General features: G+C 34.7%; 1 protein-coding gene across 1 annotated transcript in view; it reads right to left on the bottom strand.

Moving 5' to 3' along the window:
• Positions 1 to 2218: 2218 nt before the first annotated feature.
• The window catches only part of NYAP2 (neuronal tyrosine-phosphorylated phosphoinositide-3-kinase adaptor 2), a 251203-nt gene continuing 230020 nt past the window's right edge, over positions 2219 to 23401 (bottom strand). The window contains 1 exon segment of the mRNA XM_079133635.1: positions 2219 to 7434. Within this exon segment, the coding sequence (XP_078989761.1) occupies positions 7207 to 7434 (228 nt within the window). The 3' untranslated portion in view covers positions 2219 to 7206.

The following is a 23401-nucleotide window of genomic DNA, read 5'->3' as shown; positions in this document are numbered from 1 at the left end:
TATTGTAAGTTATTTTGATGAGGAGGAATATGAAAAGTTGAGTTTCTTGGATTTTGTCCTATGGATACAATGTTATTTCTGGGAGAAGTGACAAGATATAGATTCAGAATTGATTCTCTCATCTAACTTTCTCAGCATCGATTTCATATTCTAATCCCCTGGTTGAGGCCAGGGAGGGATTCCCTAGGAAAGAAAGGAGAAAAAAGGAGGAGTTGAAGTGGAAGGAAAAGTTGTTTAGCCCTGATTCCAGGCTGATAAAACTCTTTGAGAGTAGGACCCACAACAATATTAAATAAAAATCTCTCAAGATAAATGTAATATTCTACAATGTTAGAAAACATATTGATCCAAGGCAATGTTCCTAAAATTTTGCTGGAATTAAAAATTAAAAATTGGATGGAGAATTGTCTGGATAGTTTGCTGAAGAGGATTCATGAGCCTCAGCCCCAAAATTCATCTGGGATGGAGCTCAAGATTTTGCACTTCTAACAAGTCCCAGGTCAATGCTATGCTGTCCATCAGTGGAACATTTTGGGTAGCAGAGCTCTAGAGTATGCTCCTAAAGTCTCCCTAAACATAGGTAGAGAAGCAAGTTGCCTACAGGTCAATGTTCAAAGGGTATCTCTGAACAGGTGGTGTTAATATCTCCAGAGACCTTGCTATAAGAGGCCACATCTCAGTCTTCATTAAACCAAAACCTTTGGGCTAACAAGATCTGATAAATATGTGTGCTAAAGTTTGAGAAGCACCGCACACTGCTGGAATTCTTAAATTGGCTGCATATTGGAATCATTTGGGTGATTTTATAAACTATAGATGTTTTATACCTCCAGATGCCTTCTGCAAATTGGGTGTTTAAGAATTATCCATCCCAGTGACTTGGGAGACTGAGGCAGGAGGATTACAGGTTCAAAGCCAGCTTCAGCAACTCAATGAGGCCCTAAGCAACTCATCAAGACCCTGTCTCTAAATAATATATGAAAAAGGGCTGAGGATGTGGCTCAGTAGTTAAGTGCCACTAAGTTCAATTCACAGTACCAAAAAAAAAAAAAAAAATTATCTATGTGATTTTTTTCTGGACAGCAAAGTGTTAGAAGAACTACTCTAGAGAACATAATATGGAAAGTTTTCTTTAAAATGTCCTTTTAATCTCCTGGTCTGTCACATTGTCTGACATTTACTCACACATGTTAATAAGAATCTTTGCAAACACCAACTGCCATAGGAGGATGGATATCATTTTATCCATAACCCATCTTGGTCTTAATTTAAGCAGTGTCTGAGATCAAAAAACGGGAAAAAAAAAGAGGTTTTAATGGGGGTTAGCAAAGTGAAAGAGATTAACCCTAAATATGGGGGTACTTCTTGACTGAATTGAATGTAAGCTTAGTGGCGTGGTGACAGATTACGTCTTAGTTAACCAAGAGTCAGAATGGTACCCTGAACATTTATTTGAGTAGCTAGAGGAGTGGGACTAAAGTGAAAATAAATTGGATTCCTTTTTTAAAATGAACATGAAAAATAACTATTAAGGAATTGTGAAAATGCATAAATTACACTGAGATTGGGTATATGGAAGAAAACCTAAGTGGTTGATAAAGCAGCCATTAGAGGCCATTTCAGGATACTGCATTCTTATAGGTGTACTTTTTGTAAATTCACTGAGTTTCAGAATCTTGTCATATATTTCAGAGTATCAATAAAATCATTTTATTTATTGACATCCTAGCAAAATTAAGCATACTGAAGTCCTCCTTGTTTAACTGGGTGAATTCTAGAGCTATGATTAAATAAATACACAAGTCAAGTACCCTTTCACTAAATACTTTGGTGGCATGCACAGGTTTAGGCTGAAGGAATTTAATTCTCTAATGCCCTCAGCACCCTGAGATACACTTTGAGTCATTTAGCTGGAGTTGGGGGTATAGGAAGAAAGAGAGATGTCAAGGTTTCTCCTATTAATACAGTGGGTCATCTAGAGGCAGAAGTGATAAATGGTGACTAAGGATCATCTGGGTCCACATAATTAAAGTTTCAGACTCTGTGCTCACCAGCACAATCTTCCACAATACTTATAATCTCATAGACAACTGTTGAAGTTGAAATATTAGTGTGCTTTCTTTCAAAGAGTTCTTATTGATCTTGTTTCTTAATGAATAAATACGAGGAATGACAGTTAACTAATTTAAACTATTGCTTTTATTATAATTACACGGGAGCACAAATAAATAAGCACAAAAGTATTGTAAAATATTGTCAATGCACTAAAGAAATCAAGTTGTTTTCAAACAACATCTGGTTACTTCAGTAGTATCAAAGTACATTTATAATTACATGTTACCTAAAAAAATCAAGTACAAAAATTAAGAGACATTAAAACATCAGTGTTTATATTATTATATATATAGAAATGGCTAAATAACACACAAGTAGAGAAATCTGTTATCTAATGCTTATTTGCACATTTTTTTCAGGCACATACCTGACATTTCTAATGAGTTATGAAAACTGTGATATGACATTCAGACTTTCAGATATGGTAAACATGTTATATTGGAATGGATGTTAAATGGTTTTCTTTAAAAACCCTGTCTTTTAAAAATGTAGTGCCATTAGCCACTAAAAAACATATTATTTTATACCATTGTTCATAGTTATTTGTTTCAATTGTTTGAAAAGAGCAAGAAAGTAAACATACAATTGCTAAATACGTAAACACTTCTTTAGTGCAAGATAACAAGACCTGTGACTTTACTGTGCTTTTTTTTTTTTTTTTTAAATAATCACAGTGCACTTTACACAAATTGCTACACTATAAATGTTAAGGAGTTCCAAACAAAAGAAGTGCATTACTAAACATTTCCATATATATTATTTATATACAGTATGTATTCTGTATGTAGGTGTACACATTTGTAAATGTAGATGCTTTTAGGGTGAGCAAACCCAGTTGAATTTGGGAACAACTAAACACTTTGAAAGATTTTCACATGTTTGGTTGAGATTGATCCAAAGATTTCTTTGAAAGTGCTTCCCCTTAAATTTGAAACTTTACAATATTTAAAGGGAAATGTAATCAGACACTTTTTCCACACTGCACACATTTTGCTACAATGTAATTGACCCAAATATCAAAGGGTTTTAAATCATCCTAACCCCAAGCCATAATGCTCAAATCTAACATGGCAAAGCGTGTTATCCTTTTACTGATTTACATAGACAGTAGTATATATTGTATGCGTACATCCAGAGGCTTACACATAAACAAGTTTTATACTTAGACATTAAATTTAGTATGTTTTAGTATTTTGACTGTACACTTGCGCTGAAGAAAATGAGAATGCTATATAAACACACAAAAGCTGTTAAACATGAAATTGTGCATCTTTTGAAAACTGGTTTTATTTTGAAAACATCCTGATTGCATAATTTGGCTCCTTGAAGGCAAGGATCACATCTTTTTCCATGATTAATTCCAAGTGCTTCAGAAACTTTTTAAAAAATTATTAATAAATTCCTTAATAATGAACTGTTAAAGAAAGAAAGGGTTAGTAACAAATTGTTCACATTTTTCAATTAACTCTATTCTCCCATAGAAGGAAGATAGAGTGAAATCATCTCAACACTACAGGTACCATTTTTCTTTTATTTCAACTTAAGTCCATGACACAATGCATTGTGAATTGCCAGTCTACCTGTACTCCATTGCAAGAGTGAGTTACCCTTCATTTCAGAATTGCTTACTACTTAAATCATAGGAATCTTTTTCTTGATTTCACATATAAGCATAGTCATTTTACAAACTCTATTGACTTGCTGTACCATGTAGGTGATATGAACTTGTAATTTGTATACGCATTGTTTTGGTGTCTCAGTTGGTTAGAATAATAACTCAGTAGGGTTATTTAGTTTGATTGACTTGATCACTAAATTCAGTCAAAAAAATCAAACCAAATTCTGCATGTCAAGAAGGCCCACACCTATGCCACAGTGGGATAAGAGAAAACAATTTCTCTGTTTTCTGGAAGCAAAGAAAATGTGTTCACTATTTGGAAATGGAGTCACTAATTTGAAAAGTGAAGTTGTGTCCAATTGTATTCAATCACTGTGTTTTTAAAATGTTTGTGTATATATATATATATATATATATATGTATATATTTATGTACAAATAGGTATTTTATATCTTAATGTTTTTATTCTCCCAATTATTTCATATGGATGGACATGAACCTTTGTTTATACCAACCCACCACTTTTCACTCCAAATTTGCTTCAGTAGCATAACTGAGGGGAAAACATTGGCAGTGTCTTCGTGAAGGATGACTGTAATACCACAGGTGACTTAGGCTTCTCTGGGAAAAAAATGCAGTATTTCATTATTCCTTTCCATCAGTTTTAAAGAAATTTGTTTCTTCTCTGCTAAGAAGTATTTCACAAATAAAAAGATCTGTCTGACAGTCAATAAAATTCTGTTTCTACAGAATTTGCTGTAAAAAAGATCATTTTTTATAGATCTGAGATCTTTCAACCTGATAACTGTGCCATGATCTGATTTGTTCTTTGGCACTGCTGGAAATATGAGCTTTATCATGGCAGTGTACTGCCTGCAGGTTATCTTCTGACCAGATTTGCATGTGGAGGTGTCCTGATTTAGTACTGCCAGAGAGTCAGTTTACTTTCCTCTTGATGCTAATGGCCTCCATTTCTCCACATAGAGAAATACCATACACAGAGGAAATTGATTACATAATGGCTATTGCCGCCATGGACAACTCTCTATTACATAGGCACAGAGTAACAGTTCTTGATTCAAATCCAAGTGAAGTCACTTTTCCAGATATTTCAGTTACTTCCCATGTAGGAAGAAATCTGTCAAAATAAATGGAAGTGTTTCTCTGAGGTCAAATTTTTAAACCTCCTCATAAAATAACTTGGAAAAAGAGTTGCATGAAATCTTGCCCTAGCATGAATTTGACAGAACAAATGGGAAGAATTGTTCTAGTATTTCCATCTCGACAAGTGACTGGCATTAAAAAAATATTTTCTGTCTAATTCAGAGAGATACGAGCAAGATCAGCATCTGAGAAACACACTTGTATCTCCTAATAGGAAGATGTTACCTAAATATACATTTTGAAGGAGGAATAATCTTTAACATACTAAGCCTGAATACATATGTACCAAGATCATAAAGAAATTGAGAATTGATGTCATATATGATTGAGTGGTATATTTATAGTCATGATCATTTAAATCAGGATAACAACATAAACACATTGTATCAATTTATGTAACGCATTTTCATTATTCATAAATTTGTAATCCATTAATTATTGGGTTTGAAATAGAATCTACAGCTGGTGAAACATGGAGGCAGGATTCATTTAAGCTACTTATGACCCTTCTGTGATTTCCTGTATTTTTGATTCTGCTTTCTTCAACACCTCACTTACACAAGCAAAACCTAAATCTTCAGTAAGCATTTTATGTATACATTTCTTTGCACGCATGTGTGCACACACACACACACACACAGATACACACTTGCTCCCACTTACCTTTTTCCTTATTCTTTCAGAATTCTAATTTGACATCAAAATATACATTAATTATAAAACTCTAAAAAATTATGTTATAGCAATTCAAAGGCTCTTGAAAGAAACTATTACCAATAAAGCATTACTAAGTTTTTGTCAATATAGATTACAAAAATTCCCCAACTCCTGTTATATTTGGTTTTATTGAGCAGCATGGTACTATTGCTGTCAATACTCTTACAAGGAAAACTACTATGACAATAACTTCAAACACACACTTTTCCCTCAGAAATATAATACTAAATTGATTGATAACAAAGAACCACATACTGTCAATTTTAGGAAGCATAAATAGTAATTTAAATATACAAAATATATGTGATACTTTCCTTTTTATTTATCCGTGGCAACATTTATATTCACCTAACAAATTACTTTCAAAAGATATATATGATTTTTTTAAAAAACTTAAATTTTACCACCACATAAAATCGAATCCACCTTATCTTCTATCCCCTGCATTTCCTGTTTCTTCCTTGAAACAAAATAAAATAAAGAAGTGATCATTATTCTTTGGTCATGGAGTCATAATCAGTCAGAATGGATGTGATGGTCATGTACAGATTATGACCCAAAAATTTGATAATTAGTTTGAAAAAAAAGCAAGAAATACTTTTCATCAATGGGATTAAAATTTGAGAAGGATTGGCATTGTGTGTACATACATATGTAAATTAGTCTAGTTGAATGTTTGTTTCTAGAGGAAACGATCATGCACATGAGAAGTTACTTAAAAATAGTGATGGTGTGGAGTGCTACTGGACGCAGTCACCCTCACCAGCTCTGACTCCTTATTCCTTCCATTGTCACAGTGAACCCTGGTCTCCTCCAATCAGATCCATGATGCAAGGACACATGTCCCTAAAGTCATTTGTGAAGGAAATGCGTCCGGCTGGGATGTTCAAATGTATCCTAATTACCTTCTCTGGAGTCTAACCAATGTTAAGTATAAAGAAGAGGATATTGAAGAGAAATTCTCATGAAAGAAAAATATTGGTGTCAATGTAACGTGGATGTCTAAATTAACATCACATTTGCATTCGTTTCCTGTCAAACCTTAAAAAATTAAAAAGCAGCAGATGCGCTTCACAAATATGATATGCAGTTTTTACATTACTAGCACCAGATCCTATATTATGTGACTGGATATGATGTATAGCTGTGAGTCACTGTACACAAGCCAAATGTGGGCAGGAGGGGGAAAAAAAAACATTTGAATGCAAAAATTAATAGTAAAAGGCATCAAGGATTACATATAAAAGAGATAACAAACCAGTTAATACCGAAATTATATCATATAGTAAACTTGATATTTCTGTAATTTATATATATATATATGTATAGCGTGTATTATTTCAGATGTCACCCATAAACTAGTAAAATATTTACAATTTAATATCTTCTGGATTCAAAATAATCCGGGATAAATAAGTGTGCCTTAATTGCAAAGACATATACATTTCACCTTGTATGTACCACAGGTAAGCACAGCTTCCTGTGGCACTCCACTCCAGCAGAGAAGATATGTAACAATTAATTTTCACATAACCGAGTCGACCTCCCTCTTGGTAGTAAGTGACCAGGAGCTGCCACCATCCTCCACATGCTCATATGGCCGTGTCCCAGAATACCGTTTGCTGTTTAGAATAGGGTGGAGGGCTGCACTTCTTTGCACCTGCGTTCTTCTTCCAGCTGGGTAGGATAGGCATGCTATCCTGTTTGCAAAGGCCCTTTTCCGTTTTCTGTCTAGCCTTTATTTCCTTGCACAAGCAACGCTTTTTCTCAATCATCTCAAGCATTGTATGGTCTCCATGAAACCACTGCATGCATGCCACCTAGCAGAAAAGAAAGAGTGGATACTGAAGAAAACATGCAATGAAAGCTTATTTTGCACTGTTAGTTGTCATTTAGAAAAATGTCAGCTGTTTCTGCACTTCCTTTAAAAACTCTCAGAATGGATTGAAAATACGTTAATTCTTCCAAAGCAAAATGAAAACTATTTAAAAACATTGTATTTAAATAGGTAAACATCATGATATTATTTAATAATTATACAGTCACACATATTTTCCCAATGTGTTCTAAAAGTCCCCAAATATGGAAATAAAACTTTAACAGGACTATATGTTGCAAATAAGTTAATGAATATTTTCACCCTTGAAATGAATTTTAAAACCTTAGGATTGTTTATGAGTAGCATGTAGGAGAATAAATATTCTAAATATTTATTCCCGCTGAAATGACTTTCAGTGTGCACCATATGTTTGGAATATAAATGCTTCAATAATTCTTCTGCAAAGAAGTTTTTGCTAGTTTTTGAGACTTCTGAAAATGTTGAGTTAGAATCATTGATCTCTACATGGACACAGATCCTGATTAGTTTCAGAAACAGGAAAAGATTCATCAGGTCAATTGGCTTAGCAGGAGAAAGTTCAGGGTGGACTATGTACTGGTACATGTACATGTATTGTTAGACAGATCTCAGGTATATGTGGTTCAAAGTGTTTCAGTAACTTTCACTGGAATAGAGTCTGTCCCGCAAAGAAGGCTGTGAGATTGGCTCATGAGCCCAGCTAGGATGGAGAAGCTTGAATTTAATTAAGCAAATCCACTCTATGATTCGCAGGGTTAAAGTCGTTCACTTGAAGTTACTGAACTGGATCTTACAAAAAAAAAAAAAAAAAAAAAAATGCCTAATACTTAATCTATATAGATCTCATGCTAAGTACTTTGCATGGTTTGTTTCATTTATTCTTCACAAGAAAGATGCTTTGAAATAAATACTATTTGGTAGCCCATAGTAATGAATAAAATGAGAAAGAGACTTTGGAATTTGCCCAAAGTAATAGAGTCAATGAATGGAAGCTGGGATTTGAACAAAAGAGTTCATTTCTAGTAGCTGTTCCTTTAACAACTACACCACACTGCCTCTTAATGTGTAAGGTACAGGACAGGGCTGGGAAGATAATTTCTTGAACACATGGATAAGGAAGCTAAAACTTCAAGAAGTTGCCTATCTTGCCGAAAGCCAGGCAGGGAATATTTAGCATGAACAAAACTAATAGAATTCTCAACAACCCTAATCCTTTAGGGAGAGGGCAGGACCTAAAGTCAGAAAATAGAGATTCAAATCCTGGGCATGCCAAATTTCCACTGTTCACTCAGCTTCTGGATTCTTTCTCTGAACAACTTAATTGGCAATACCTCACTTTCAGAAGCTGGTGTGAGATTTAAAGTGATAATGAAGGCCACCTCACTTAAAAACAGTACAGCATTGCCTACATTTTCTTATTTTATTACTGACAAAAGCCTTGAACCTTGACATATCTACTCTCTCTGCAAAGAACTCTTCGTCGTTTATATCCACCACACTTCACTGAAAGCTAGGATTTATCTACCCACCACAATTAGAAAGCTGAGTGTCAGAAGTTTAAGGAATTAGGTCAATTTCACAGTTATTAAGTGACATCTAGCTGTCTGACTCCAAGGATGATATTCTTTCTACTATAGCATGCTTCATCACTTGAAAATTACTTTAAAATTATAGTAGTCATTATTGTCTATATTACCATTTCCAGGTGGTATAAGTGCAAATGTATTTATAGTTTTATTGTGACTAAAATGTGTTGATCAGGTAACTGAGTCAAAGATCCAAAAGATTAAGTTCTTAAATAAATATCTTACAATGTACCTAACGTGATAAAGTACCTTGGAAGGATGGGCCATGTATATACCACCTAATGTCTTCTTGTCTGTAGTGCAAGACCTTGGTCAAGGGTATTCAAATTTTACATAAAATTTTAGGTGCTTGTTAAGTAATATAATGAACTGATGTGTGTCCCAATAGGAGACTGACAAAGCAGCTCAAAGATTTTTTAAAAGGTCTCTGAGGTTTCCTAATATTGTGATCTATGGAATAAAAATACAGTAACTCTCTTTTGGTGGAAATAGAAGCAAAATTTATTGAATGACTATAAACTGTCATAATGGAATTTATAACAAAGAATTCCCAAAGGTAAGACCTTAATCTCATCCATATTTGGAGTTCAACATGCATAACAGAGTTCTAACCCCTCTGTAAAATTATGAATTGAACAAAACCTACCATCATTGAACAATTTTTGTTGCCTGTCAAAAAAATTCTCCCAATAATCTTATTCTTAGTAAAATCTTATGTTTTGCACATTTCAACATGATTGGAAAATCTCCAAATTTCTTTAAGGCAAATATTTCTTAGAGTATCACTCCCTCCATTTGTATTTTATTTACCTTTCCACACAAACATTACAGCATGTATCACTTAATTTTCTTTAATATTTTTGTGGTGTGAGTCAGGATGGGTGACTACAAAATATTTTTCCAGGGCTGCTTTGACAACTGTGTCAACAATGTATTTCACAGTTATTAGAACGTTTTATTGTATTATTTGTAATAAATTTGTGTTTTTTCAACTAGAAATTTATTATATAAATGTGTAAATTTATTAAGAGAAATAAAACATTTTAATAGCTAAGAAATAGAAGTGTCAGAATAAAGAATTATAAATATGTGAATTTTCATATTTTTTATGCTTTTCCTTTCTTCAAATACTCATATGTCCACTTAACTGACAGAATGGTCTATAGAATTAATTTTTAAAAAAGTAACAACTGCTTTTCTTTCAGATTTACTCCTTAATGTTTAACTCTCCTCTTTTGGTGACCAGATAAATCATTTGAGAAAACATTGCCCAAACCTGAAATTCCATGAGAAAGTATATTGCCCAATACCTAAAAGAGAGCTAGGTGGTAAGAAAAATATTCAAATACAGATTGTTGGAACATTATGAATGCAAAATAAATATATTCTTTTTAATTCTCCAAATTGAATTCTAATGCTATGGCCATTAATAGGATCAAATCCCCCTAACGTGTCTAAGTATATTTTGCTGTGACTTAAGATGTTTCACTTTCATTCCTTATTTCCGATATACAAATATCATGTTTTACAATGATATAAAATGTGTTAAAAATGCTACCCATGCAAACTTCAACACTGTTCTGTTTTTTTTTCTTTTATCACAAAATTCTTTGTATTTTGTTGAAATACAGCTGTAAATTCCCATTCCATCTTTCTCTACAGTTGAAAAAAACTTGAGAAAAGACCATTACAACTAATTTGAAACTAAAGCCATTAAATAAATTCTTTTACTTAGTTACCTAAGTGGCCATGTTTTTATCTTTAATCCAAATGCATTTGTTTTATATATCATGAAAAGATGAAAAGGTACGCAGGGGAGGTAAACACACATTGGGAAACTATTATATGACAATTGTTCGATTATGGGTACATGTCTCCAAGTTGAGATTTTTTATATTAACATAATTCAGCAGAGACAATCTTCTTGAATAAGTTTGTAGAAATAAAATCAAGTGAAGTTCCCAGCCAAGGAGGTAAAACAAAAATCTCCACCAGCTGCATGATCGACACAGCAATTTCCATTCTAAAGAGCGCAGTATAGAAAGGGAGGAGAGGAGTAAACCCTGGTCCTGTGGCCTAAATGCTTCTGCCTTCCCAAAGTTCACATGCTGCAATCCTCACTTCTGAGGTGGCAGTACTAAGAGGTGAGACCTTCAGGAGTCCCAAGGAAGCTCTTTTTCCCCTTCCACCATTTGGGGACATGGCAAGATGTTAAAGCCTGCAACCTGCAAGACTACTTGGCCCTCAAATCCAACCTCGGTGTTACTCTGATCTTGAACTTCTCAGACTCCAAAACTGTGACAAATAACTTTTCATTGTTTATAAACTACCAGTTTGTGGCATTTTGTTACAGTAGCCCAGACGGGCAAAGCAATTATTCACCTTCAACAGATGAACAATGATAAGGCATGTTGACAGTAGGTGTGCTTACTACGATGATAGCCCTTTACCTTTCCCATCCTCCCCACCAAGCCATAACTCCACTCTAATCAAGAGAAAATACTAGACAAACTCAGAATAAGGGACATTCTACAAAATACCAAACCAGTAGTGCTGAAAGCTGTCAAAGTCATTCAAAGAAGGAAAGTCTGAGAAACTGTCACAGTCTAGGGGAGAGTAAGGAGAACCCAGGACTAAATGAAATGTATGTGCTGTTCTAGAAGGGACTGAGGAGCAGCAAAAATGACATTAGATAAAAACTAAAGAAATTGGGGTGAAGTATGGACTGTACCTGATTCTAGTGTCTGAACGTCAATTCATCAGTTACAACAAAATGAACCACAGATAGGTAAGGTCTTAGCCACAGGGGAAACAGTGAGCATAGGCCACACTGGAATCTTTTGCACTCTTTGTAGCTTTTCTGGAAATCACAAACTTAAAACACACACATATTAAAGAATAAAATGAAAAGTCTATATTTTTTCAAAATGTTAGTTTTAATGGTATCTTTTAATTTTTTAAACAGAAGCAACACTGTATAAGGAAAAAAGTTAAATAACTTGATTAGGATCCTGCTAGTTGTGTTACATTGAAAAGTTATGCATATCTGAATTTTCTATATATATAAATAATAAGAATATGGTACATAATTCAGATAGACAAAATATGTGTATTTGCATATACTTCACACGCATATTTTATGTACCTTGTACCTCCTGTATACACATATTATACATATTGGTACATACATCATGTACCATATACATGGTATGGGGGACAATGCGCTAAAACCATGTCAAGTGGGAATAACTCATACACTGTAGCAACCTGTTCCTGAAATACTGGCATAAATGAGGAGGAGTCTTTAGTTCATGTCAATAATTGCTTCCTCTAAGAATAAAAATTAAGAACTTCCTGAGATTAAGTGTATATTTTCTTCAAAGAAAAGAATAGCAATGCTATACAATAAGAAATCTCCACATGTATGTGGAAAATACTCAATTTTCCAAAATACCTAAATCAGAGAGAGCAAAACTTTACTCTGAAATAAGCACATGGAAAAATTCAAATTAAAAATGGCATGAGCACAAAACTGATACAAGTATGCATATCTCAAATGATTGTTGTTGTTGTACCTTCATTAGTTTGTATGTGAATAAATAATGGTTTACCAAAGACTTAGGAGACAGAATTCAATGTTAAACATTGCATATTGACTTTGGAATTAAGTTCATAGCTGAGTGTTAAGACTATGAAGAAAATTTGATTTCTCAAACACTAGATTAAATAATCTATACTGATTTTCAAATGGCCTGAGTGAAAAGATCTGTCAATCCCACCTTGGTCTCTCTGTGTCAACTTCTTCCACCTGGTAGCCAATTTTATGAGAAACCATCATCTTCTGCACTGGAAGTAAAAGTTTTATCCAGGACAAAAAAAGAAGCTATCAGGAATCTCTGGATCTTCTCTTCACTGCACAAAAAGTGTTTCCAGAAGATCACGCATGCCATTGGTGAAGTGATGAGGCAGTAAAGGCCCAGTATGCATGACCCAAAACAACCTGTGTCCTCCCTATCCTTGGAGTCATGAGGCCAGCCAGGGATACTATCGCTCTCATTGAAAATGTTCTTCCTTTTCCTGTTAGTGGGCAAAGAGGTTGCATCTTCATTAATAAAGCATACAGGAAAATCAAGTCCCTTGGCTTTTTTACACAAGTAGGGGCTGGCAAAATGTAACCCATGGGCCTCAAAAGGTCCACTGCCTGGTTTTATACAGAACCGAAGCAATATTTTTTTTCCTACATTTTGAAACAGTTGAAAAAAATCAAAAGAATAATATTTGTTGACACATGGAAATTACATCAAATGCAAATGGCAGTGTATATAAATAAATTTTTTGGCACAGTAGCATGCTTATTTGTTGGCATATTGCCTACAAAGTAGAGTTAAGTTGAGACAGAGATCATATGGCTCCCAAAGCTTAAAATATTTACAATCTGGCCCTTTTTAGAGAAAAAAAAATTGATAACCCCTGATTGATCATATGAAACAAAAAAAATACAGTTAATTTAACAAATTACTAACCACTTTACTATGATTACTACAGTATCTAAAAAGGTCAAGAATGAAGTATACTAGACCTATAAAAGTAGGAAAATCATTTTGAATGGATAAATTAAACACAAAAATTGTTAAATTTCCACTGATCTTCATTATAGTAAATGGTTACTGAATCAAACTAGTATTGCTCTATCATCATGCTTTTCCCTAAACATGTTTTTGACTAAGTAAATGCTCAGCTGACCTCAAAATAAGTTCCCATGAGAACAGTCTGATAGAAGATGGGAAAAAATACATTGATATTGGTGCTATAAAAAGGGGTATAAAACAAATGAAGACCATTGATTTACATGTCTACAATATTTTTCATATCAAGTTTGATTCATTAAACATAGGTTTCAAATTTATTGTGCCAATTCACTTAGAAAAAATTACTTGGGTATGGTAACTATACATTTTATAATTACAACTCTATAAGGAAAAATATGATTTTGGAATTAAAGAAATAAAGTACCAGGTAATAAATTTACCTGGCTTAAATTCTTTAGGTAAGAGGTTTCATATTAGGTCACCCCCTCCTTTAATAACCCTGCCACGATTTCTTTATCTGTGATGTCACTCTTGTGACTCAACATAACACTCACAATTTATTTTGAGAAAATTCCCCCCCCATTTTACTGAATTATATTTCTCATTTTTTCCAGCTATATTTCAGAAGGAAGTGGTCAACTTTACAAAGCATAGACAATAGCATTAGCCCTCAATAAACCTTTTGAAATTGACCAATAGCAAGTGGGTTATAATAACCTATATTTGTCAACGTGATCACTTTATAAAATTGCTTCATTACTTAGTGTAAAATCACAAATCTTTCTAGTAATCATCACACAGAAAAGTAAAAGTTTTTCATTGAATGATTATGGCTTGTCTATGTATCTCATATAAAATAATTAATATATTGGAAGCTTATACAGGTGATCCAACATAACAGTAGCTTGGTGCTAAATGTTAAAAAGGTACAGTCAAATATCCCATGTAGCTTTATCATTATGAACCCCATTTATTCAACTTTGAAAAGTTAAAATTCAAGGCTAGGAGAATGAGTCAGCAGTAACTGCTAGTTTTCCATCCCTCCTATTTTGAAAATAAAGACCAGAATGAAGGTATTTGAATAGATAATATAAGTGTGCAAGACCAAAGCAAGTAAAAAGAATTTTCAATTCTATTGGCTTGAATTTGATCTGGGTCTTCAATATCACTTGGATAGTGTAGAGCAAATTACATATCTTGTTTCTTGCTTGAGAAATTAAATGAGAATTAAAGATTATAGATAAAATGTTTCTAGCTTCTAGACTTTGATTATATTATTAAAAGTAGCAAGTTCCTTTGGTATAGCTTAAGTTTTTCTATAGTGTTTTGCCGATTTTTTTTCTTTTTGATCTTTAACTCTGGTCTTTGGGGTATTTTAAAAATTATTCTCTTGTAGTTCTTCCTTGTTTATCAGACGGTTGACTCAGAATGCATGTTTTATGAAATGATTATTAGGGACATCTATACCCAAGGCATGTACTGAAATTTCAGTGTTTATTTCCCATGTCTAAATTTAGTAGTGATATAGATATACTGACAAAATGAGAACCATGACTTGATTTCAGAGTTGCTTTTCAATGCAAAATCGCAGGCCTACTTCCTTTCTCTTTGTAGATCTGAACATCTCCTTTGACACACAACAGTCTGATTGACTATGAGGCACATGATGCAAAACATCACATGCTGCATATTAAGTCACATATGGTCTTTGATTTTATCTATCTGTATATGTGCTTGCATAATCAATTATGTAAAATACACTATCAAAAAACCAAAAAGCATAAATTTATGTCTTAAAAATTGGCATGGCTATAAAGAAAAATAGTTTCATGTTAACATATGTTGCTCATTTCTTCTGTCTGTAAAAGGAGGAAAGTGCCTACCCCGTTAATCTTATAGTGATGCTTTTTAAGCAAGCATCAAATCACAAGTCACTTCTAGGAATTGAGGATGGCTTCAACTACCCTGCTAAGCAGGGACAGTGAAGACTTATGCCAAGCTAATACACTATGCATTCTTTCTTTAATAAAATCTATCCTATTTGTGCATATCTGTGTGTGTGTGTGTGTGTGTGTGTGTTATTTTCTATTTTCTTAGGCGACAGTACAAAATGGATAAGATGACATATTTTTATCAATTATCAATTTTGAGACCAGGGTCTAGTTATATAACATTTCAGAGACCTTATTTCTTTATTCATAAAATGAGAATAATAAAACCCCTGTTTCGCTGAGGACTGAATGAATAATTTGGCATTTCTTTAAAAGCAGACACTCTTAAAAAATAAGCTCTTCTACTCCCTGTGGACCACATGCCCTGTGAAGACACTTGTTACTCTGCATACCCTCACCTCTAGTACAGGGGAAATATCCAATCAATGTTCACAAAATGAATGAGTGAAAAAACAAATGGATGCAGTGTTTTCTGAATATTTTCAGGAAAGGCAATTTTGAAGTCCTTCATTTAATAAATGATTTCATTCCAGTTTGGCTCACTTGAATCCAACAATAGCCCAAATTGTACATGGTTTAAAAATTATTTCCTGGAATTTATGAACCACAGGAGGCACCTAACCTGAAACTGAGCCTGTAACACCACATGAGTCATCCTGGGGGTTCTACTGCCAAGAACACCACTTTCACACTCTGAGCATCAATCCTTGGCCCTGTGGCTTATGTTGAGCAACAGACCAATGCTCCACAAGTCTTTTACGACTTAGATGTGGGTAAAGTCATGCTCAGTTTAATTAGGTTTCCCAGCTGATTCTGATGGAAGGTAGACTGAGAAATACAGAACATGAGTGACAGATGGTAAGAGCCTATTCCGTCAAGATGGCAGAGAAGCATTTTCTCAAGGTCTGGCTCTTCCCACTGTCTGTTCATGCTCACTGGGTGCAGCACACAAGTAAAGAATCAACTGAGGCTTTGGGAGGAGGTATCAGATAGATTTTGATGTTAGCAAATTATTCCAAGTATAATCCATCCATCTTTCATACATGTGGAATGTATTCATGTATTTGTAAGTTTACAAATACAAGTAGCACAGGTCAATGATTAAGTTGTTGAAACTTGCTACATGTCTTTGAGTTATGTTATTTTAAAACATAAAATTATAAAAGTATTACTGAAGAATACATTTTTATGTGTCAGTAAATTCACTCAAGAAAAAGGGTAAAAAAGTGGAAAAAAAAAAAAGCCCACATCTTGAAATCCTTGATTGATGTAAAAGGAATGAACTCAAAACTTTCTTCAATGATTTTGTAAAAGTTCTAAAGCAAGTTGGCAAAACATATGTTGGAGGGGAGGACTATCAAAATCTAATAATAATAACATCAGTAATATAATAATATCACCAACCATGATTTATTGCACATAACTATGCTCCAGTCACTCTATGGACATGTGTGTGCACCAATTCCCTAAAGAGTAATAAGGCTATGCATGTTTTATTTTTATTTTTTAGGTGATAAGATTTGAGAAGTTCAAGCAACAGGTAGAGTATCATATGTCTAATAGGAGGCAGAATTGGAATTGGAATTGCTGAATTTAGTCTGTGCCCCTGTCATCACACTAAATTGTCTCCAGCTAATTATGGCTGGAGTTGCCCACAGTGGTGAACACACATACACACACAAACACACACACACACACACAATTATTGTGGTTCTCTCACTTCATATAGCCACTGCCACAGGAAAGTGTACTAGATGAAGTAAGAGTGGTGCAGTTTGCCTCTGAAAGACGACAGGTTCAGAAGCTGTGAAAACTCTGGAGGATAAAGACACATTGACTTGATTTTGTCGTCACCTCTACCACTTTCCTTTTCACCATCATCAGGGACAAGAGCCCAGTGACTGCAGCCTTTCCTCAGAGCTTTGTGGGTTCTGTGCTGACTTCATTTCATTTCATCCTCACAGTGACCCTGCGGCCACTCTTTTCTACATGAGAAAATCAAATTTAGAAGGGGGTTACACCCATCTCAGAAAACAAGACAGGAAAGGGGAAGGTCAACAGAGCAGACCTGTCCAGCTGGTGTCCCCGTCAGACCTTCTATCCACAAGGCAGCTTCCTGGCCTCTCACCCACGAGAACATTCATAGGGCACTAGAAGGCTGTCAAGGATTGCTTTTAATATTCTGAGGTAGAATTTCAAGGATATTTTCTCATTACTATTCACTTTACCTCTGTCCTGGCTTCTTTCTTGAAGTGTTAGCCAAATATTCAAGGGTAAAGTATCCCAATAGAGATTATGTCCAAGAAATGAATGATAATTATTACAATGAGAACAATGCATAATTCCTTTCTTGCTGCCTAAAAATACCTCCTGCTCATCTCACTCCCAACTATATCACTTACTGACTGGTAGAACCTCCTTATTACCATGTACCCAGAATGCATTGCCTGCTCTAGGCACAGCATCTGAATTCCCCTGAAGGTATTCTTATTTTACCAGTCACAATGCAGTTCATTCAATAAGCCCCTTTTTCCTCAGTTTCATGGTAGCAAACAAATAGTATGATCCTTCCACATATGGTTATGCTTCTCCAAGTACGTTCACGATTATAGTGAGAAGTTAGTGTCCCTTGAATGAGTTGCACAAAAATGTTAGCTGATGTACTGAGTTGGGGGGCAAAGATCAGGGATAGATTTCATACCACCTTTAAAGGTGATATGAAGGAAAATGTTAATTGCATAAAACCATTGTTTCAAAAATTCTTTGCTATCACTGAATTATAAAAACTGGGAGTGTAGGGATAGGGGGAAGTTGATCAATGGGGACTAAGTCACAATCAGACCAAAGAAAGAAGTTTTGGTGTTCTGTTGCACAGATGGGTGACTAGAGAGAACAGGAATGTATGGTACATCTCAGAAACCTAGAGGAAAGAACATTGAATGCTTTTTCCATTTGATAGGTGATTGAGAAGATAGGTTTAGTCTGATTTAAATATAATGCAATATATGCATATATTTAAACATTATTATGTACAATTTTTAGGTTTTTAGGTATTGGTTTGAAAATTAAATTAAATCTTAAAAAGAATCTTAGAAAATAATAAAATTTCCAGGTCTTAAAAATATATCATGTTTTCATATCCCAAGATGACAACTAAAAGCAAAGCCAGTTTCCAGGATGGAACATCAACTTTGTATCTCTTAGAAACAGATATGATGTACAAATTGGTAAGCACATATGATTTTATATAATTTAATGTATATTCTCTGGTGGAAGACTATGATCAAATGCACAATAAAAATATATTCACACAATAAGGCAAAATCCATGCATTTGAGTGACATTGTACTTACCTCTTTACACATGTTTATAAAGTAAACATACAGGTGTAATGAGATTATTCTCTGTAAAGGTACAGAAAAACATGCAATAACTTTGAAAAATAATGAAAATATTACATGATAAAGAGTTAATTTGTGATTCAATTCTTAAGTGTCTGAAACTGACAAAGTTTTACTGAAATAAAGTTTGTATAGAGTTTTGAAGGACATTGGATATGAGCATGAGTGATATATTATACAAGACATTAATTTATTACAATGCAAAATAAGGTTTCACAGGGCAAAGTTGATTCATGTTCAAATATAAAAAAATATTATGTCTGTGTCCACAGGCAGATCCAGAGCATAGCCTTAGAAAAACAACATGTGATTCGTTATTTGGTTTTTTACTGTTTATGATTATAAAATCTTTGCCCTTGGAAAGTTAAGTGGTTATATACAAAATGTGATACATATTTTCCAGAAAGACAGGATATTTCTAAGCATTTAAACCCTATAATTACTACAGATACAATTTCATCTATTAATTGAATAAGCTAATTGTTTGTAATAAAAAAAAAATTTTTAAAAAACCTCTGAGCAGGTTTCAGAATTAATTTACATGTTTTTAAATGAATGAGAAATTTATGTAAGTAGAAAACCTTAAAGAGACATTCCCTGAAGGAGCAAGCAGTAATACAAGATAAAATTCAATTACAACAAAAGTATTAATGTTCTCCACTAAATGTATTTTCTTAATTGCTGCCATTAACATTAATTTAATTTAAAGTTTAATTTCATTATAATCTTCTGGTTTTTAATAATCTATATGGACTTGACCACAAATAAATGAGGGAGTCCCCATCTTGGTAAACATTTGCTTTATCTAGCAAGAAGACTCATAGGCAAGCAGTCTGGTAATCCCAAGAAAGAGACTTTGATAATAAGTGCCAAAACACTAAAAAACACTTTTAGTTCTTTTAACTCTGAATTGAGCTGGGTCTAATAGATATAAAATATTGTTTGTTTTTTTTTTTTCCACGAGAGTGGATTGCTCAATATGAGCACAACTATACTATGGAAGGAGAAACAAACTGGCAATCACAAAAATTCCAACTGGAACCAGCTTTTCTGTTTGACTTGCTTGGGAAAAGGTACTCTGCACGTGCTCTGGATTTCAGGTCAGAAAGGACAAGAGAATTCAGAGTACAGAATGCAAAGCTGCTTCAGGCCCACAGTTGTGTTTCCTGTAAACTGCCCAACATTTACTATTTAGAACTCATGAAGGAGAAATCAGGAGACTCAATTTAGAGCAAAAAAGAGAAAGTTGAGGTGGAGATGGGGAAGAAGGCCAAGGCCAGGCAAAGAGTTGCCTCTATTTTGGATTCTCTTGAAAATCAGAGAAACATGGCAACAGTTAGCTGGAGCCCAGTTTTCTCTGTCTTCCTTAAATAGATGGGTCCCTAAAATTCAACCTAATCCCCATTATAGTCTCAGCTGGGGCAAAGTGCCAGTTGCCATTTTTTATTTCATTGGTAGTGAAACTTTCCATACAGTTAAAAAAGATTTTGTGTACTGTTGAATCTATCAAAGTACAAAAGTGCTCATTCCCATTGTCTCCCATGTGGCTGCAGGCACTAGGGTCTGTGTCTCCATAGCTGCTCCATTTAAATAAATTATCTTTTATTCTGCAATTCCAAATCTGAGCCACATCAACACAGAGCCTGGGGCCTTCATCCTACTGAAAACTAGCACTAACTCCCCAAGTAATGCAAATAACACTTGTAATTTTGTCCATAAATTAATTGGACTTCTATTATAATTGGATTTCCTCAAAAGGGATTGGTAATTTTTTTCTTCTAACCAAATTCACTCAGGTTTTTATGGGGTCAGTATGGAAAGACAGGAAAAAATGAAGCTTATATGGGAATCTGGAAATCAGTTAGGAAGAAGTTGTTCACTCTCAGCTCATGGTCGACCAGTCAGGAATTCACAAGAGAGTCCTGCCCAGCTGCCCTGGTGTCTTCATCTTCCTTCCCTCCCATGCTCCTCTCCTGTTTTCCATGCTGTTGACTTACTGTCTGTGATGGTTAATCTAAATTGTCAGCTTGTTTGGATTAAGAAATGCCCAAGTCTAATGGGTTTTTTGGGTGTCTCAATGGGGCTGTTCCCAGGAATGATGGCACGTGGGACAGCAGACCGAAGCAGAGACCCACCCCAAGTGTGGGCAGCACAGACTAATAGGTCGGAGACTCGGATGGAACAAAAGTCAGAGCAGGAAGCAGAAGTAGATGCAAGCTCAATTCTTTTTATCGGGTTCCTGATTGCTGCTGTGATCACTTTAGGACATCAGCTTTAGCTCCTTCACTTTTCTAAAGAAGACTCTGCCCAGTGACTCTCCAGAGAGTTTCCAGGCTTTGGGGTCCAAACTAGGGTGTCATGACTGATCCCTCTTGCTCTGAGTCTTCAACTTCTTGGACTATGCAGCTACTGTTTCCTCCAGCTCTCAGCCATTGTGAGGCTGTCCAGCTTCTGGTTGTGTAAGCCAATCTAATAAAAACCCTTTTTATAATCATATAAAAAGTTGGTTCTGTTGATTTTGCTCCTCTAGAGAACCCTTACTAATGCACTGTTCAAGAAGGCATCCTTCAGAGTAGCTAAAACATAATGGCACAGGCCTATCTACGTATCTAGGTAAAGCAGAAGTATATAAGATTTACTGGACAGAGATACCACATAGGCCTTCACTAGAATCTTAATTCCAAGTTATTAAAGCTAATAAGGCTCTTACTTGCTATCAACTTTCTTTTCATGAGGATAAGCTGATGTAGCTTGCTTAAGTACAAATAACTGGAAGACATTTTATTAAATGGAGATTAATGTTTCTAGCATTGAGGATGCCAACTAGCTTAAAAGTATCTTTTCGGTATTACTATTTACAAGAAGGTTCTAGAGTTGAGATAAGCTTAATCTCTTTCAGCTGCTGGTGATGGCAGTGTGTACCTTGAAAAGGCCCACGCCATCCCCGGCCCTCTCATCACCCACCTTTCCAAGGATTGCCTGTGCGCCATGATTTTATTCTCATTTGTAAATAAGGATCAGCTTATGGTAAGATGTAGAATCAAAGCAGATACTAACACAATAAATATCATGCTGGAAATTACTCCAGGATTGTTCTTATGCTTCTACCATATTTTGTACCCAGTTCAGGAACCAACACAGCACTTCTCATAATCAAGTCTTTCAGAGGCATGCTTCAAGAAGAGGAGGGTCAACAGAGAGATAAGACTTTAAACAGTAACAGGAAGAGCAGACAGAGGAAAATAATTATCACTATACCAATTTGTTCCAGATAACTGTTTTCACCATGCCGCATGTCTTCCCAGCAATGTCTCACTGGCAACAGTATTATGTCTACAAAGCCTGGGTTGCCACTGAAACATGAAGCAATGACTCCGCCCTTATCAGAAATCTGGGCTCTGTCCAGCTATGAAAGACCATATCGATTTTGATTCAAATTGAAAAATGACTTCTTTGAATCAAGACCACTAAGTCTCATTCCACAGATACAACATGTCAACTACTTTTGAGAATATGAGGAATCCTTTTTAATAGCTGTTTGGACCCAATGTCCAACAGTCTGAAGAAGTGACCAATATACCTTCATAAAACCATGCTTTCATGAATACTATAAGGACAAGCTCCCTTCTCTCCAGTCCTTACCAGGACTAAAAACTATAATCCATTTTGGAAAAAAACAAAAACAAACAAACAAAAAACCCAAGTGGAGGAAAATTAAAAATCAGGATAAGAGAGAAGCAAGAGGATACGGGTGTTTTGCAATAGTGTGTAGCTAGCAGGTTCAATTATTAGAGTTGTCAGTCAAAAAAATCTGATCTATTCTTTTACTTTAATATCTTCTTCCATATTGCAACTATTTTCCCCATGACTCTCCACACTCCACCAAAATAAAGACAATTCCAAAGGCATTTGCTAGATTTTGGTAAGATAGTTCATAGATTGTTCTTACAAAGCCCTATAATTTCTCATGGGTGTACTTAGAAACACAGTGGAAAAAAATTAAGAGCCTATATTTTTTCAAGATAGTATTTTGCATGTATTATCTTCCTCAAGAGCAATATATAAGGAGTATTCTCTAGTAATATAAGTATAAATGGTTCTACATTGGCCAAGGAAGAACAAAATTTAAGCTCAGGATCATACCTTGCCATGGTTGGATGGTTTGTCTCTTTCAAAAGATAACAAAGATCAATGAGGACTAGAGGATACTTCTCTGCAGTAATAATGGTAGTTGGATGCTAAAAACAATATATGATAATTAACACACGTTGAGCAAACACTGTCCAAGTTTCTTCCAAATGCTGTACATACGCTTACCTCATCTTTATTCCTACCACCAGCCCCCGTAAGGTTGAGACTAGGATGCCCACTGTGTAGATGAAGAAGTGAGGTTCTGTAAGT

This window comes from Sciurus vulgaris, assembly GCF_902686455.1.
Source record: "Sciurus vulgaris genome assembly, chromosome: 3".
NCBI lineage: Eukaryota > Metazoa > Chordata > Mammalia > Rodentia > Sciuridae > Sciurus > Sciurus vulgaris.
This window is presented reverse-complemented; position numbering and strand designations above follow the sequence as displayed.